This window comes from Dermacentor albipictus, chromosome 4 (assembly GCF_038994185.2).
Source record: "Dermacentor albipictus isolate Rhodes 1998 colony chromosome 4, USDA_Dalb.pri_finalv2, whole genome shotgun sequence".
Classification (NCBI taxonomy): domain Eukaryota; kingdom Metazoa; phylum Arthropoda; class Arachnida; order Ixodida; family Ixodidae; genus Dermacentor; species Dermacentor albipictus.
The window spans coordinates 79393558-79408769 of NC_091824.1; the positions used below are offsets into that span (position 1 = coordinate 79393558).

Consider the following 15212-nt stretch of genomic DNA (forward strand, 5'->3'; position numbering starts at 1 on the left):
GGCAACAAAGTCGAATCATAGTGCTCGCGAAAAGACTGAGATCGACTCTGACCGCGGAGCTCTCGTCAAAATGGAGTACGTTGTAACACAAGCAGACGACACTTGCTGTGTGCCGGAAGTGCTGAAGTGTACTAAAAAACTATTCTTCTGTATTCTCTTTAAGTTATTTTCTTTTTACAAAAACAAAGTAACTAACATTCCAACTATTACGAGCATCATTTGTTCACCATAAAGTTGGAAACATTATCGACCACGCGCCCTGGTCAGCCAATCAAATAGCTCGCCCATGTGACGTAATATGGGTTATTTGCATCATATGGGTAGGGGCGGCTTAAAATTCCGCCGAGCAGTGCGCTGCGATCGGCAGCGATGGGTATTTTTAAAACCTTATAATAAATTACACGCTTTACGCAGAGCACTTAGATGCATAAATTAATGATCAGAAGAACTTACTCTAACGACTCAGTACGTTTGTAGAAAATCGCCAAAATCGTTTCAGGGTCCCTTTAAAAACTCGGTGCTCGCTACTTTCCTGTCAGGAATGCTGCGTCATGCTGATAACGTGCAAGCTGTTCGTCACTTGGAAGTACCGGGCTCGCAGCATTAAAGAAAGGAAATGTGGGCAAGACAGACGGTGATTATTGTTAAAGGACAAGATAAGCCACAAAGGGTGCAAATTTTTTTAAAGAGTGAATGGAGAGGATAGAGGGATCGACGTCACTGGTGCACTATTTCATATTTATTTTGGTACTGCCATACTGGGCCATCCGCAGTGCCAAAGTACAGCAGGCTCTAGCACGCAACAGGATTTTGTGTAGAGAAAAAATTTTTGTTGAGTTAATATGACTTGGGCCCTCAATTTCCGAATTGCAATGTTTCCTCTATAATTGCTATTTAACCAGTTATTTAAGATATCTTATTTTAAGATAGCGCGGACTGAACAGAAGAGGGACCCAAGAACCACATCGCCGGACTATATGTTTGGCGACGCCCGCTCGGAGCATGAGTGCACCGCACACGAAACATTTCGCTAAGGCGAGTGGTTTAGTGACCACTTAGCGAATTAAATTTTTTAGCCCACGTGTTCGGGTAATTACTACGTAGGATGTTGATAAGGCTGCAGCCGGCAATTCTGCAGTACTACACAGCTGGTACATCGGATACATGAGCTCAGGCTGCTGGTTACCGGAGCATTCATTACCATTTATACCCAGTCAAGCTGGCGGTAAGAGGGGGGCCTTCAGACATATATTTCACCTCCAGTTTTACTTAGAATTGAATATTTTTTGCAGTACTTCATATTTTAGCACAGAAGACTCATCAGTTATCCTATGGTTTTTGACATCCTTTTCCCTACATGATCTGCAATTTTGAACAAAATGTTCCATTGCATTTGGAGAGGATTCATTTTCCATGCTGCTGTGAATTTGCATTTTATTTGCCAGCATGGAAAAGCATTCGCATGTTCCACAGTATATTTTTAGTTATTATTGGCTAATGGTGCTTACTGCTGTTGCATGGATTGGACAATTAGGAAACTTTACCATTTAGTTTATTACCCTTTAGTACCATTACTATAGGGGGCAGTCACTTTTGTTGAGTGTCATCACCCATGTGCTTAATACTATGAGTAAGTGTGGCAGTTTGCTTTTGTTTGCTCGCTCACAGTTTTTCATTGCTCAGTCTTATTACCCTCTTTTCTTCTCCGTTGCTCTTTATCACTCCTTTTTTGGGCTTGTTGCCATGTGCCACCATGTGACTTGATGTGGAATGCACAATAATTTGATGTCTGTTAACTTGACCATGTTTGTCGTTACTTTGACCATGTTCAGGAACCCTGAAATGTGTCCATGGTTTTTAACACATCCTTTTACTTAAACTTCATATGTACAAATTGATTTGATGTTCCCTAGAGGCCATGTTAAGGTAATGTTGCTGCTGTTAACCCTTTCACCCCCCAAGCTTGTACTGTATTCATTCTGCCAGTTAGTATCATCAATGCCAAGGACAAATCCTGCCTGTTCATGGTGCGCATTGCTTTGCTCTGTACTGCGTTAATGAGCCATGCGTGACTGCTCGTTGTATGCCAGCTACTGGCTTCGGGCACCTGTTCATATCATTCTTTAGTTTCCACTGACATACATTGTTGTCATGGGTGTCGATAATATTGTTGCAGAGCTTTTTGTACTTAGAGAAGAGCTCTGTGCTAATATCTTACTAGCATAGGTATTTCTATTGAATGCAAAGAATGAACGATGCAGTACATTTTTTATGAGAAGATTATGTGCAAAACATTGGCAAACTCAAAACTTTTATGGAAATTTTTTGCTCTTTCTCAGGAATAACTTGTAAATTGGATATTAAGCACTTGTCTACAGCCATATCAAGCCTTTGTTAGTTTGCGCCCTTTTCTTTTTTTTCTTTTTTTGGTAAGGTGATACATAAGTGAGGGGACACGTTCCTTGGAAGTCAGGTTATTTGCAATGTGGAGCTGTGGTCAGCTAACGGATGCTGCTAGTGTTTTGAACATGAGCTACCACCCAATTCAATCTTTTGGACTGTTGGGTTATAGGGCACTGCAATAGTCTGTCAGCTTCTCGTGAACACAGTTCTTGTTCATGTTATGCTTGGTTCTTTGATACTTAGTGCTATGCCCCTACTCTGTTCCATTACAGCCTGCACCAATGGAACCTATGGCTTCAACTGCACCCAGAAGTGCACCTGCCAAAATGGTGGCTTGTGCCGAGCCAGTGATGGCAAGTGCAGATGCAAGCCAGGCTGGATGGGCTCCCGTTGCACAGAGAGTGAGCTTGCATTTTACAAGTCGGACACTTCTAAGGGCTTACCTCAGCTATGAGGTCCAGTACTGCATACATGCCTACTTCAAGTACAACCAATCACAGCAGAAATGAGAACGCACATGAACAACTGTTCGCATTTTTCTCTACCATTAGCTCTTGTGTGGGTGACCAAATTAGAACCAAGTAGGCATTTTCAAGGAAATGCCTGTTCAGTACTTGATCTTGCTTTGGTATCGCAGTCGATAAAACCACATATACGCGTTGAAGAAGGGATTTCAGATCATAAGATGCTGGTTCTAACATTTTTTACTCTGCGTAAGAGCGCTGTGTGTAAGACCAAACCATCTCGAATAGCTTTCAAGGACTATAGCCGAGCTAATGATGAGAGTGTTATTGACTACTTAGAGGAAACGTTGGATGGTTTCTCAGCTGAATCCTGCGGAGGCGTTAATGGCCTTTGGATAAAACTAAAAGAGGCTATAATGCATTGCGAAAATAATTTCATACCAACAAAATTCAAAAGAACTGAGCGGAAAACACCGTGGATCACGCGGAGCATAATTCACCTAAAACGAAAACTAAAAAGACGTCGAAGAAAAAGGATAAATTCTGCGGAGATAATAGAGCTGGCATGCAAATTGAAATTAGAAATAAAAGCTGCAAAAGATGACTTCTTTTCAAATAAGTTAACAAATTTCATAAAGAACCAACCGCAAAAGTTTTGGCGCTACTTGTCGAAGCCAGAAGTCGTGAGCAGTAAAATAGAAGTGGCAGGTTTGGTCATAGAAGAAAAGCGCGATGTAGCAAATACATTTAACACCTATTTCCAATCCGTTTTCACGCGCTGGCCAATATCGAGTGCGCCCGTCACAGCCGCTGACACCCGGATGGGCGGAGTTGTGATAACAGAGTCGGGCATTTTAAATTTGCTTTTGGAAATAGACACCAAGAAGGCGCCGGGGCCCGATAATATATCAAATGAATTTTTGAAACGGTACGCGCAGCAGCTGTCTCCCTTTTTGCAAATTATCTTTTCTGAATCGCTGAGTACAGCCTCTCTTCCCAAGGATTGGCTATGTGCCAAAGTAATACCCATTCATAAAGAAGGCAATAAATTACACGTGGAAACATATAGACCAATATCACTAACCTGTTGCAGCTGTAAATTAATGGAACACATAGTAAGTAAAGCCGTTATGACATACTTAGAAGAAAATAACATATTATATCCTAAGCAACACGGTTTTAGAAGAGGATTGTCAACTATAACACAGTTATTAGAAATAACATATGACTTCGCATCAATAATTAACTCCAAATTCCAAGCTGATGCTATTTTTATTGACTTTTCGAAGGCTTATGATCGCGTCGTGCACTGCAAACTAATCGAGAAAATAAAGTCTATCGGAATTGAGCACAATGTAGTAGAATGGATAGCAGCCTATCTGTCAAACCGAACTCAGTATGTTACTATAAATAATTATGACTCGGACGAACTCGAAGTTTATTCAGGGGTACCACAGGGGTCCGTATTGGGGCCATTATTATTTCTCATATATGTTAACGACATCGCTGATTGTGCAGAAAATGGAGTAAAATTGCGGCTCTTCGCCGATGACTTGGTAATTTATACAAGCGTGCAAGGAATCGAGGACCAGCTTAGACTAAATACTACACTAAGCAATATAGCCCGCTGGTGTGACATGTGGGGAATGGAAATTAATCTTAAGAAAACACAGTATATGACCATAACTCATAGAAAGTCGATCTTTAGGTTCAATTATAAATTAAACGGCAACGATTTAATACAAACTGACACAGTAAAATATCTAGGCATAACCTTTACAAGCGCGTTAAAATGGAATACCCATATCGAAAATACATGCACGAAGGCCTTCCGAACACTCGGTTTCTTGCGAAGAAAATTAACTGCAGCACCATCCCACGTGAAACTAACAGCATATAGAACTTTATTAAGGCCAATTCTTGAGTATGGTAGCATAGTGTGGAACCCGCACCAGAAAGGACTCTCACAGAAATTAGAAAGCATTCAAAATAAAGCGTTGCGATTTATTTACCATAAGTATTCTCGACACGAAAGCGTAAGTGCTCTTAGAAGCCAGGCAGCACTGCCTACCCTTGTTTGTCGGCGTCGTGTAGCTGCCATGAAATTTCTTTTTATGCTATGTAATGACAAAATTAATATAGATAAGCGAGATTACGTGCAACCACCACACCGACACTCCAATAGAACCTGTCATAATAAACACATCAGGCAATATCCGACACAGTGCGACACGTTCAGCTATTCATATTTCCCATGGGCAATTGAAATCTGGAATTCGTTACCAAAGGAAATTGTAGACTCAGATTCTGTGGATGGCTTTGTCGCAAAATTGGAGTCATATTTTGGCTGTTCATGAAAGTAGTTGAGCGCATAGTTTAAAGGTAATGCGTTGGTTGATTGACTGGACACTAGTGCACGTGTGATTGCATTTCAAATGTAAATATTGCAATGTGCTGAGTAGTGGTGTTATATAGATCCACAATAACTACAAGAATATTATACGACAAATATTGCAATTGTTTTGAGTACCTTTTCCCTGATTCATGTGAAACAAAAAAGGGTGTCTTGCGTTGTATACCAGTGCTGTTGTATGGCATTTCTTTTGCTTTATATATTTTTTGTTTTTCTTTTTTCCTGTTTTTCCCCTGCTCGTGTGTATATTGTACAATCCACTTCCTGTTTGGGCCTGTGCAAAGGCCTACAGTATTGTTAAATAAATAAATAAATAAATAAATAAAATAAGTATAAATAGCAGTAAAGCTTGTTTCATAGAAGGTTGCAGCTAGAGCCATTGTAGCTCTTCTTCAACAGCTTAAATGTTATGATGTAATAAAACCAAAACATGTAATGTAAATCAAATCTTGAGCATTACTGTATCAAGCAAGTGAATGAGTTTGTTTTGTCATTTAAGGAACGCTGGTTGTTACTAGGTACTAAAAGCTTATTAATGAAGGGTGTTCAATATTTCATTCCAGTTTGTGCTGAAGGCTTTTACGGAGACCACTGCATGTCATCCTGCGACTGCAAAGAAAATTTTGTGTGCAGTCCCATATCTGGCTGCGTCTGCCGCTACGGCTTCACAGGGGAATACTGCAATATTCGTAAGTTGCCATTTGCTTAGAACCAGAGTGCATATTTGCTGCTTTTAATATGACATTTATGCAATCTGTTGTTGTAACGATAAAGAAACCATTTCACATTGCTATACATTGAAGGTTTAAAATGCGTGTTTGAGTTTGTGACTTCCTTTCCATATATTTTTTCCCCCCAGGTCTTGTGGACAGAAGCGTGATGTATTTTGAAGAGGAACCAAAGTCCAACTCGGGAATTGTCGTGGGAACCTGCGTGGCGGTTCTCCTTGTCATAGTCATTGTCATTTGCATTGTGTTCTACTACAAGAGGAGGGTTAGCCACCTCAAGAATGAACTGGCCTACGTAACGTAAGTTGACTTCTAATTTTCAGAGCTACATTAGATGCAGCAATACAACTCTGGTTGGTTAGATATTTTGGTTAATTTAATCCCAAAAGAAGGTCCCGGCCAGTGCCCATATATTTCTATAGGCTGAGATTTTTGTTATTTCAATCCTAAAATTAGCCTTCACCAGATAATTCAAACTTGACCCAAATGGTGACACCCCTTGGCTATAGTGTCAGCCTTAGTAGCCCCAGGAGGCATTGAATAGATCAGAGACAAGCTATCTTCTGCTAAAAATGTTATTTCTTGCCCAGTTGTTGTCCAAGTTTCAAGCAAGAACAGAAGCTCACTATGAATGAATATGTATTGACACATTGTAGCGACGGTGAAAAGCCGCAATGGCACAATGCCAGTCACAAATTTAACTTTGTTGGGGGAACCTGTGCCCAGCAAACGGGTAGCACTTGGGCGGAACGATAGTGGTGAGCACATGTGTCGATCGTTGAAAGCTGATCTGTGGGTCAAGCGCGTCAACTTTTATACGGGACTCATCAAAGGTTCCAGTGTAATTGCTGATGCTCGCATACCTTCCAGAAAGTAAAACGCTGTTCATGTTGCACATGCAATCTGATTACACATGGTTTGACAAGAACATACACAACAGATAGAATCAATGATAACATTCTAGTAAGTGTCAAATCATGCAGGTGCGTCCTGCACTGAGTGATAACTCAGTTGTTACAAGTATTACAAGTTGATAAACAAGTACATGTGTCAATATTAACCCCCATTCTCATGTGCACCTTTTTCAAGGCAAATGAAACCTAAACTGCATTTGCAGTGTTGGCAATCCCCTACAGCTATAGTCAGCACTATTGTCATTGTAATTACAAGATGAAGACAAAAATGTTTTTGTGTAGGTTGGCAATGGTGAGGTGCTGGTTTCTTTACAAAAGCTACTTCAAAATACAAATTATTTTACTTGCTAAGCAGCAGCAGAGCCACATCACATGTTTTTACTGTACTTGTGTCTTGCATATGTCATTAGATGAACTCGCAAAGTAGCAAGTCTAGGTGTGGGCACAGATCTCATTCATGATAGTTGCAGACACGTCTACTAAATTTAAATCATCAAATGCAGGGAACTAGACACAGGAGGACATATTGTGGACTACGGCACTAGAGAGCAGTCCAGGAGTGACAACAGTGGTCATTAAATGCTAATAAATTTCCATGCTCTGAAGATGTGTCAACTCTTTAGGTTTTGTCTTTTTCTGATTGCCAGAATTGGTAGCCTGCTATATTCCTCTTAATATAAAATAGAGTGTGCATTTGGGTGCACATTACTTTCTGCTTTCAATCCACAAGAACTCTTTAAAGTTGGAGGCCTGTTAGAGACGGGTAAATAGTGCCGCATAAAGCAGCAGTGTGCTCGGACTTCTTTTCGGTCTCTTCTTCTAATTTGACCCGCCGGATAATTAGGTCAATTCTGTAGCTAGTGTCACGGTTGAATTAACAGAAGTTTCCTGTGCTAATCACTTGACCACAGAAATATTATTATCTTACTTTGATTCACTGCAATTAATTGTGAAGTTCCAAATGCCTGAAATGATTCACTACCCAATTAAAGTCCAATAGTGATGAATGTTGGGAAAGTTTCTTTCATAAAAAGGAAAGTAGTACTAGATAGTTTCAAGCTCCAAGTTCAAATATAGTAAGCATGCATCATTAGGCACTGGTACAAGTACACTAGTTATTTTGCTAGTGATGGCACAGACATTAGGAAAGAAGGAAGAACCGACTGCAAAGTTCACCACTATGAAGCCAGCTATGCATGCCTTTATCGTACTCAAATTTTGCCTGCTGAGTCTGTCACCAATGGCAGATATCACAAGTGCCCCCTGGATAATGTGAGACCCTTCAGACTAGAGCTGTGGCTTTGGGGTAGCACACTTAAAGCTCATTCATATCACTGGAGGTGCCAGCCAGAAAGCAATGACATTTATCCCAATCGTGCTTTAACCCTAAACGTTGCAGTATTTGAATCGTCTCACTAGCCTCTCGTCATGCTATTTGGCTTATAAGCATTTGTGCTAACTTCAGCTGGTTCAGCAACCTCTGTCCGAGAGCCGTACGACAAAATCTTACTGACTCTGCAAGGTTGTCTTATTGAGGCATTCACTGCTCTTGCATTAGGCTGCTAAAGATACACTAGAAGGATTTACATCCCAGTATAAATGATACATGCCAAAAATAGCTGAAAATTGGATAAAAAGGCCACTACCTGTTAAAAGTTCGCTTTTTCTGTTAAACAAGCCTTAATTTACTAAAATGGCAACGCTGCCAAGGGGCTCAATAATTCAATAATGCTAACAAAGGTAGAGGCTTGGGCGAGTTGGTAATTTGTGGCAAAATAAGCACAGCGCGAAAGACAGGGACATAGTAAGGAAGACGCACACTGTGCTCAGTAATGCTTGAATCAAGAATAGCAGCAGTGAAAGTGTGCATGTCTCATCTGATTTAAAAAGCACCATTTTTAAATATTTACCTCCTGAAAAAGTTAGGCACAAGGTTTATCATTTGTAGGCCTCTGTGCCAGAATATTTGCTGTGGATTGAAACATAGAGCTTAATATGCTTAATGATTCATTTTCTCACAGGTACACTGCAGACCCAAGACCACTGCCAGGTATGTTCACAAATCATTGCAATATGTTTCTCCGCTGCATGTCCATTAATCTTGTGCATGGTTTGGCATGGTCTTATTTCCTTTTACTTTCTTTCATTTTTTTTCCACGTTTAGTCTACCTTCTTGTTTGGTTGGGTGGTTCACCGTTTGTTATGGTCGTGTTTCATAGATCGACGTCACTTTGACAATCCTGTCTATGCTTTCCAAGCTGTTCATTTGGATGGCGCACTCAACAATGCATCAGGAGCCTCCAATATCAAGCAGATTCACAATGACCTCAACTGCACCAAGAGTAACATAGAGAAAGCCAAGCTGGGCTTCTGTGATGATGACGACCAGGATTCGCAGAGCTTGAAAGGTAATCCCGCCTGAGAAAGGTGTTGGTGCATTCAATGTTGAAAGATATGTTAAAATTTTATGTACGAAGCACATTTGTAATTTAAGCACATCATCTCTTGGATATATTCTTTGGATTGAGTGCCATGGTTTTTTGTATTAGAATGTAAATTGCTTTTTCTTATCTCCTCCTCTATTCCTTCTGCTGTCCTCTCTTTGTCAAGTTGATCCTACAACCTCTGCCCCCTTGCTGGCTGCCTGTCAGGAGTCAGCTGCTTGAGCTATGAAGTTATAGTACAGCTGGCAGCAATTTAGTACTAGTTAATAAACCTTACCTAGATTAATAAACAAATTTAATAAACAACTACTTACTATGACTACTTATTCTCAATATTTTTGGACAAAACACACCCCCTGTTTCAAGAAGGCTGTGCACTGGTTGGCTTGATGCCATCAACTGCTGCGCACACTGTACTCAAGTTATTCCTGCCACTTTTACTCTTACAGGTGCCTGTGGAGGCAATGACTATGAAAGCAACTGCAAGGACTTCGACTTCAAGCCTAATATCTACCAGAGCATAGAGGACCTCAAATCATATGTGGACAAGAAGGAACCCTTCTATGATGAGGTCAAAGACAAGGGAGACATTAGTAATGTTACCGTTCCTATCTGCACCGACACTCGACAACTTGCAGGGCGGTCGAGTAGTGGTAAGTGCATGCACTTCTTTTTAAGGTGTGGTCAGGAGTAGCCACAGAATTGTTTCTTTCCAGACAAATTGAGAATGCTGTCTTTCCACCCACCCTTGCAGTGTCCCTTGCAGTGTCACTTGCAGTGTCACTTGCAGTAACACCTTGCAGTCACATCTATAAAAAAAATGATTATGCAGGTCCACATTCTTTGAAAACCAAGTTATGCAGTAGCATTGGAATGACGATGTCTATGCTGTAAATGCTGCTTTAAAGTGCAATCATTGGGGAGCCAGGCAAAGAATGCTGTTGCATAAAGATAATTAATTTGAGCCCAAGTGCAAAGCTATGTCAGCAGTAGCTAGTACAACTCTGGAGGACTATTGCTTGCGATTTTTACTCTTTCATTTCCTGCCACGATAGGGCTACTGAGAGAGAGAGAGAGAAACAACTTTACTGGTCCATTATGAAATGAAACGCGTTAAGCGTTTGATGGGGTGGCTCCCTCTTCGCGAGCTCCATATGCTTCCAGGGCCGCCTGGCCCCTGTGGGTCAGTCGGAGCTGGTCTTCCAGGGCAGGGCTGGACAGCATGATCTCCCATCGCTCGTAAAGGGTGGGGATAGCAGGGGGGTTAGTTGTGGGTATAGGTGGCGGGTGGTCTGTGGAAAAATTGCACTGTCCTATGACGTGCCGAAGGGTGCCTAATGCATTGCAGTGAGGCCATGTGTTCTTGTATCTCTCTGAGTATATTTTGTTCTGGAGGCAGGGGTGGGGAAAGGATCCTGCCTGGATTTGCCTGTGTATTGTTTGTTCGGCTCTGGTCAAGGAGTGATGGGGGTGCGGGAATGTCTTCCTGCCGTCCCTGTAATATTTGACTATATCTCTATAATTTGTGATGGGTTGCCATCCCCTTGCCTCCTCCTCTTTGGCCCGGGAGTTTAGCGCTCGGGCCTGTTGATAAGCATATTCATTGCTCTCAACTGAGGAGTGGGCCGGGACCCAAACTAATTCGATTGCTTGTTTAGGAGGCGTAGCTTTACCAAGGATTTTTAGTGCTGCAAGGGCTACTGAAACTTCATGCCATGCGAGCACATATTGTTGTTATATTCAGTAAGGCTTTCAGCACTGCAGTCATCTTGGTCTCCTTTTTTTTCATTATCATTAGAAATGTTCATTCCACATTGCTTACTGGAAATGCAAGAAGCTATTTTCTTGCCAACAGATTCTTGGGTGTAACGATCATTAAATTTTACAATTCAAGTGACTGATGAAACAAGTGTTGATTATTAGTAAGTAAGCATTAGCTTTATTCAGCTTTATTCGTGTTGGTGCAGCTTGTGTATCAATTAAGCTTTCGGGCGAAACTAATCTTTGATGTGCCTTGAACATGACTAAGAACAATCATTATGTGGTTTTCAGAAATTATGCATATTTGGAAAGTTTGCCACTTTATCAATTCACCACCTTCAACATGATGGATGTTCAGTTAATGATGCATGTTTTTCGTTATTTACGAAACACCAGCACACTAATATGTTTCTCTGCCTTGGCAGATGCTGACGGTTACGACCACCTGGAATACAACAGACCAAAGACTGAAACAAAGCCAAACTACTTCCGGCTCGACAGCACGCTTCCCAAGAAGAAACCTTAAATGTGACGACGACACTCCCATGTGCCCCTTGTGAAAACCAAGAACACTGAATGTGCTCATGTGTGTATGTGTGTCTGCCACAAACTGTGATTCTGCTTCCTTGGACTCCACCGGAAACGGAAAAGGACCCCTGTTGCATGACGTGTTGTGGCATTGTTCAGTCCCACAGTGACAATGGTTCTCAGTCCACCTGCTGTGATCTTCCAGTGGGTGTTTAGTTTACGTGTTCAATGTGTGATGGCTGCCGCATACTGTGGCCCTTGCACTGTGCTCCCTCGTTAATTGAAGCTGTTGATCCAAATTTACTTTGAGAATGATTGTGATAGTTAGCTTCAATATTAATGCATTGTGTTGCAACCTTTACTATGATGAGATTCCTTTGTTGTTTAGTGAAGAGTTAATTTGATAGTCAGTGCTTTATGTTGGCATGCCTCAAGCAGCACCTTTATTCTGTGTTGCTGCAGAACTGTGCTGTGGATGTGGGCAGATGTGGCTTGTTTGATGCCTGTACAGATTGAAAAGCACTGCAGCAATCTGTGCACTCACAATGGACTGTCTCACTTCTACATAGATCTCTACACTCTCGGATTATGATGTTGATTTGCGTGCCGCAGACTGCCAGCTAGATGATATGTGTGCTGGTATACTGGCTGGCCAGGTATGCTTGCTATATTGTGTTGTAATAGTCTAGTAATTTAATGACACTAGCTGCCATTACAGCAACAGCAACACTTGTTTTAATGTATGCGTTTTTTGTGTTGTTCAATTGTCTGGCTTTATGAACAATTTGGAGCGGGACTCATTGGTGCATGAAACTTGCTTGCGGAAAGAAACTCAAGGTTCATAGAGTTGAGATTTTAATTAAATTGATTGTAGATTCAGATCAATATACTCCTGCTGCCTAAAATGATTCATCTATGCTGATTATACACTGAACTGCAGAGCCTCGATAACACAATATAGCATCATTTCAGTTTTCTTTAGCAGTGCATCTTTTTGACATTTTATGTTGTACAAGTGACACAGACCGAGGTGTTGTGTACACCATACACCAGAGTCCTCATTTAGGCTGGAGCATGAATCGTACTGTGTAAGAGGGCATGAGGAAGCTTTGCACTAAGCCTCATGCAGCTATGGTCTACTAGAAAAAAATGTTTTTGTTGTCACATGTCTGGCACAGCACAGGTATATTCATGCAACACCAAGTATATAATTTTGACTGCACGAGTTTCGTTTTCTTCTTGATGCCACTTCTAGTATTCCACATCTCTCTCGTTGAGCAATGTGATGTAACAAGAACAAAGTGTGTGGTCTTTTCTATCAGCCTTGTTGATCATCCACCGATCTTGCCTATTTGAACGACATATACGCAAGTTATGGCAGACCTAGTCTTATGCACTATCATGTGATGACATGGATTTTACACAGATGAACCTCAACATGCGGTTCATGTCGTTTAATGAATTTATACTTCTGCAGCCAGTTATGGTGGCCAGAAAGTTTTGACTTCAAATTCTGATGGCTTGTGAATGTCAGTTCATATAAGAGCTTTTGGCAAAAGTTATCATCCAGATATGTATGCAGTGCTAGCTAAAGCCTTTTAGCAGGGATATTTTCCCAATGGGTTCTGTCACTTCCTTGAGAGAAATGTCACCGAGGTTCTGCAGTTTATTTATGCCGTCTTGTACATATACCAACTTCCTAGCTATAGGTGTCGCGGATCGTTGCTTCGGTTCTGAAGCAACCTTTTAAACAATCTTGAAACAATGATAAGAGCTCTATGTCAGTGGTGTCACAATTTCAACATACATTTCACGTGTGTAAAAATGTAAATATTTTACCCATGACCGAGTGTAGGCAATAAAAAAGAAACTATTACTTCCCCACTAATGTTGATTTTGCTACATGCATTCTCGCAATTTGTGGGTTGCGAACACGGCTCTCATATGGAAACCGAAATATCGTAGTTTTTATTTATCATGTTCGACATCACTGTTTTCATCTCCTGCCCCACGCACTCGTCTGAGGCTGAAGCATTAGCAACATAATCAATTCCTTCAAACTTTATTATTTTTAGTATCAAACTGTTTATGCAGTGTACACAAACTTTTCTGCTATGATGCCCAGACAGAAATTGGAATAGACTTGTGTGCAACGTACAAAACAAAAGCTTCTGTTCCGTGTAAGGACAGCACCTCGCCAAAGTTGTGAAGAAGTGTGGCCCTTACGAGAGTCTATACGGTAGATCATTCACCGACTTCATATTTAGGGGTGTGGGAACAGAAGGCCCACAAAGAATTGCCATTTATTAATCAGGTGATTGCATTGATGTCGCGGCTACCATCAACGAGCCTATATGCCTGATGGCGCTAGTCCAGTCTCTTCTTCCACTGCCGGGCTCTACGAGTACTGTCCACTACATGGCTTCCCCTCTAGCGATGAAGGCACTGCCGTTGAGCGGTTTCAGTTGTAGAGATGGCGCTGCCAGAGTCCAGATGAGCTGGCTTCAAGTGGTCAATCGAAATTGTCTCTTTGCATCCGTTGACAAGAAGTGTGAAAAACTTGGCGTCACGCTTGAGGACTTCGAAGGCACCATCGTAAGGAGCTTGTAAAGGAGCGTGAGTAGCGTCGTGATGGATAAATATGTGACTGCTATGAAGTAAAGATGGGCTCATGTAAACATTTCTGCAGTCATTACGGAGTGGTAGTGGTAGAACAGCGGCCATTGTAATGCGAAGGCGGTCGGCAAAAGATTGTAGGTCAGCAGATGATGTCTCCGAGGCGAAGGACTCACTGGGTATGCAAAGTGTCGTGCCAAAAACGAGTTCTGCTGAAGAACGCTGTGCATCTGCTTTCAGAGCTGTGCGAAGACTTAGTAGAACCAAAGGCAGCTGCTCTGTCCATGGAATCATGAAGTCATGGGCACGAAGTGCTGCTTTTAGTTGATGATGGAAGCGGTCTACCATTCCATTGGAACTTGGGTGATAAGCTGTCGTTCACAAGTGTGTTGCACCCAGAAGACAGGAGAGAGCTTGAAAGAGGGACGAGTCAAATTGTCTTCCTCTGTATGTCGTTATGATGTGTGGTACGCCATAATGAGAAATTCAGGTATTTAAAGGGACACTAAAGCAAAACAATAAATCAGTTTTGACTGATAAAGCATTGTTTGAGAGCTGTCTGAGAATAATAGTTGGAATATCAGATGAGAAAAATGGTCAAAGTATCAGTGTTTGGATTTCGCACCGAAACCCTGACACTGGTACCTCAGTATGACATCAGGGATCCCAAGGTATGTTTTCATATTTTGGCCGTGTTCGCTCGGTAAAGGTTCCCCAAACTTGCTATGTTTAATATTTGGTTCCTTTAGAACACAACGCGGTCAATCTGTACCGCTAAGTAAGGAAGTTGGCCCTAGAAGTCGCTATCAAAATCCATGACGTCACATTGAACTTGTGTGGGAACTTCAAGGAGGTGTCGCCACCTGTATTTCACTCTTGCGCTTTTTCTTGCTTATTAAGTATCTTATTGTGGTACAATTGGTGTTTTGGTGTTGTAGAAG

At 41.5% G+C, this 15212-nt stretch overlaps 1 protein-coding gene across 5 annotated transcripts in view; it reads left to right on the plus strand.

Moving 5' to 3' along the window:
- drpr (multiple EGF like domains draper) overlaps positions 1-13543 on the plus strand; it is a 169738-nt gene extending 156195 nt beyond the window's left edge. For 4 of the 5 annotated variants that reach the window (XM_065449797.2, XM_065449798.2, XM_065449794.2 and 1 more), the window contains exons 20-26: positions 2676-2804; positions 5844-5969; positions 6140-6308; positions 8944-8972; positions 9142-9330; positions 9816-10019; positions 11553-13543. In XM_065449797.2, coding sequence (XP_065305869.1) covers positions 2676-2804; positions 5844-5969; positions 6140-6308; positions 8944-8972; positions 9142-9330; positions 9816-10019; positions 11553-11653 — 947 coding nt within the window. In that variant the 3' untranslated portion in view covers positions 11654-13543. The remainder of the gene's footprint in view (positions 1-2675; positions 2805-5843; positions 5970-6139; positions 6309-8943; positions 8973-9141; positions 9331-9815; positions 10020-11552) is intronic. The other variant, XM_065449799.2, reaches the window with a different exon arrangement.
- The last annotated feature ends 1669 nt before the right edge of the window (positions 13544-15212 follow it).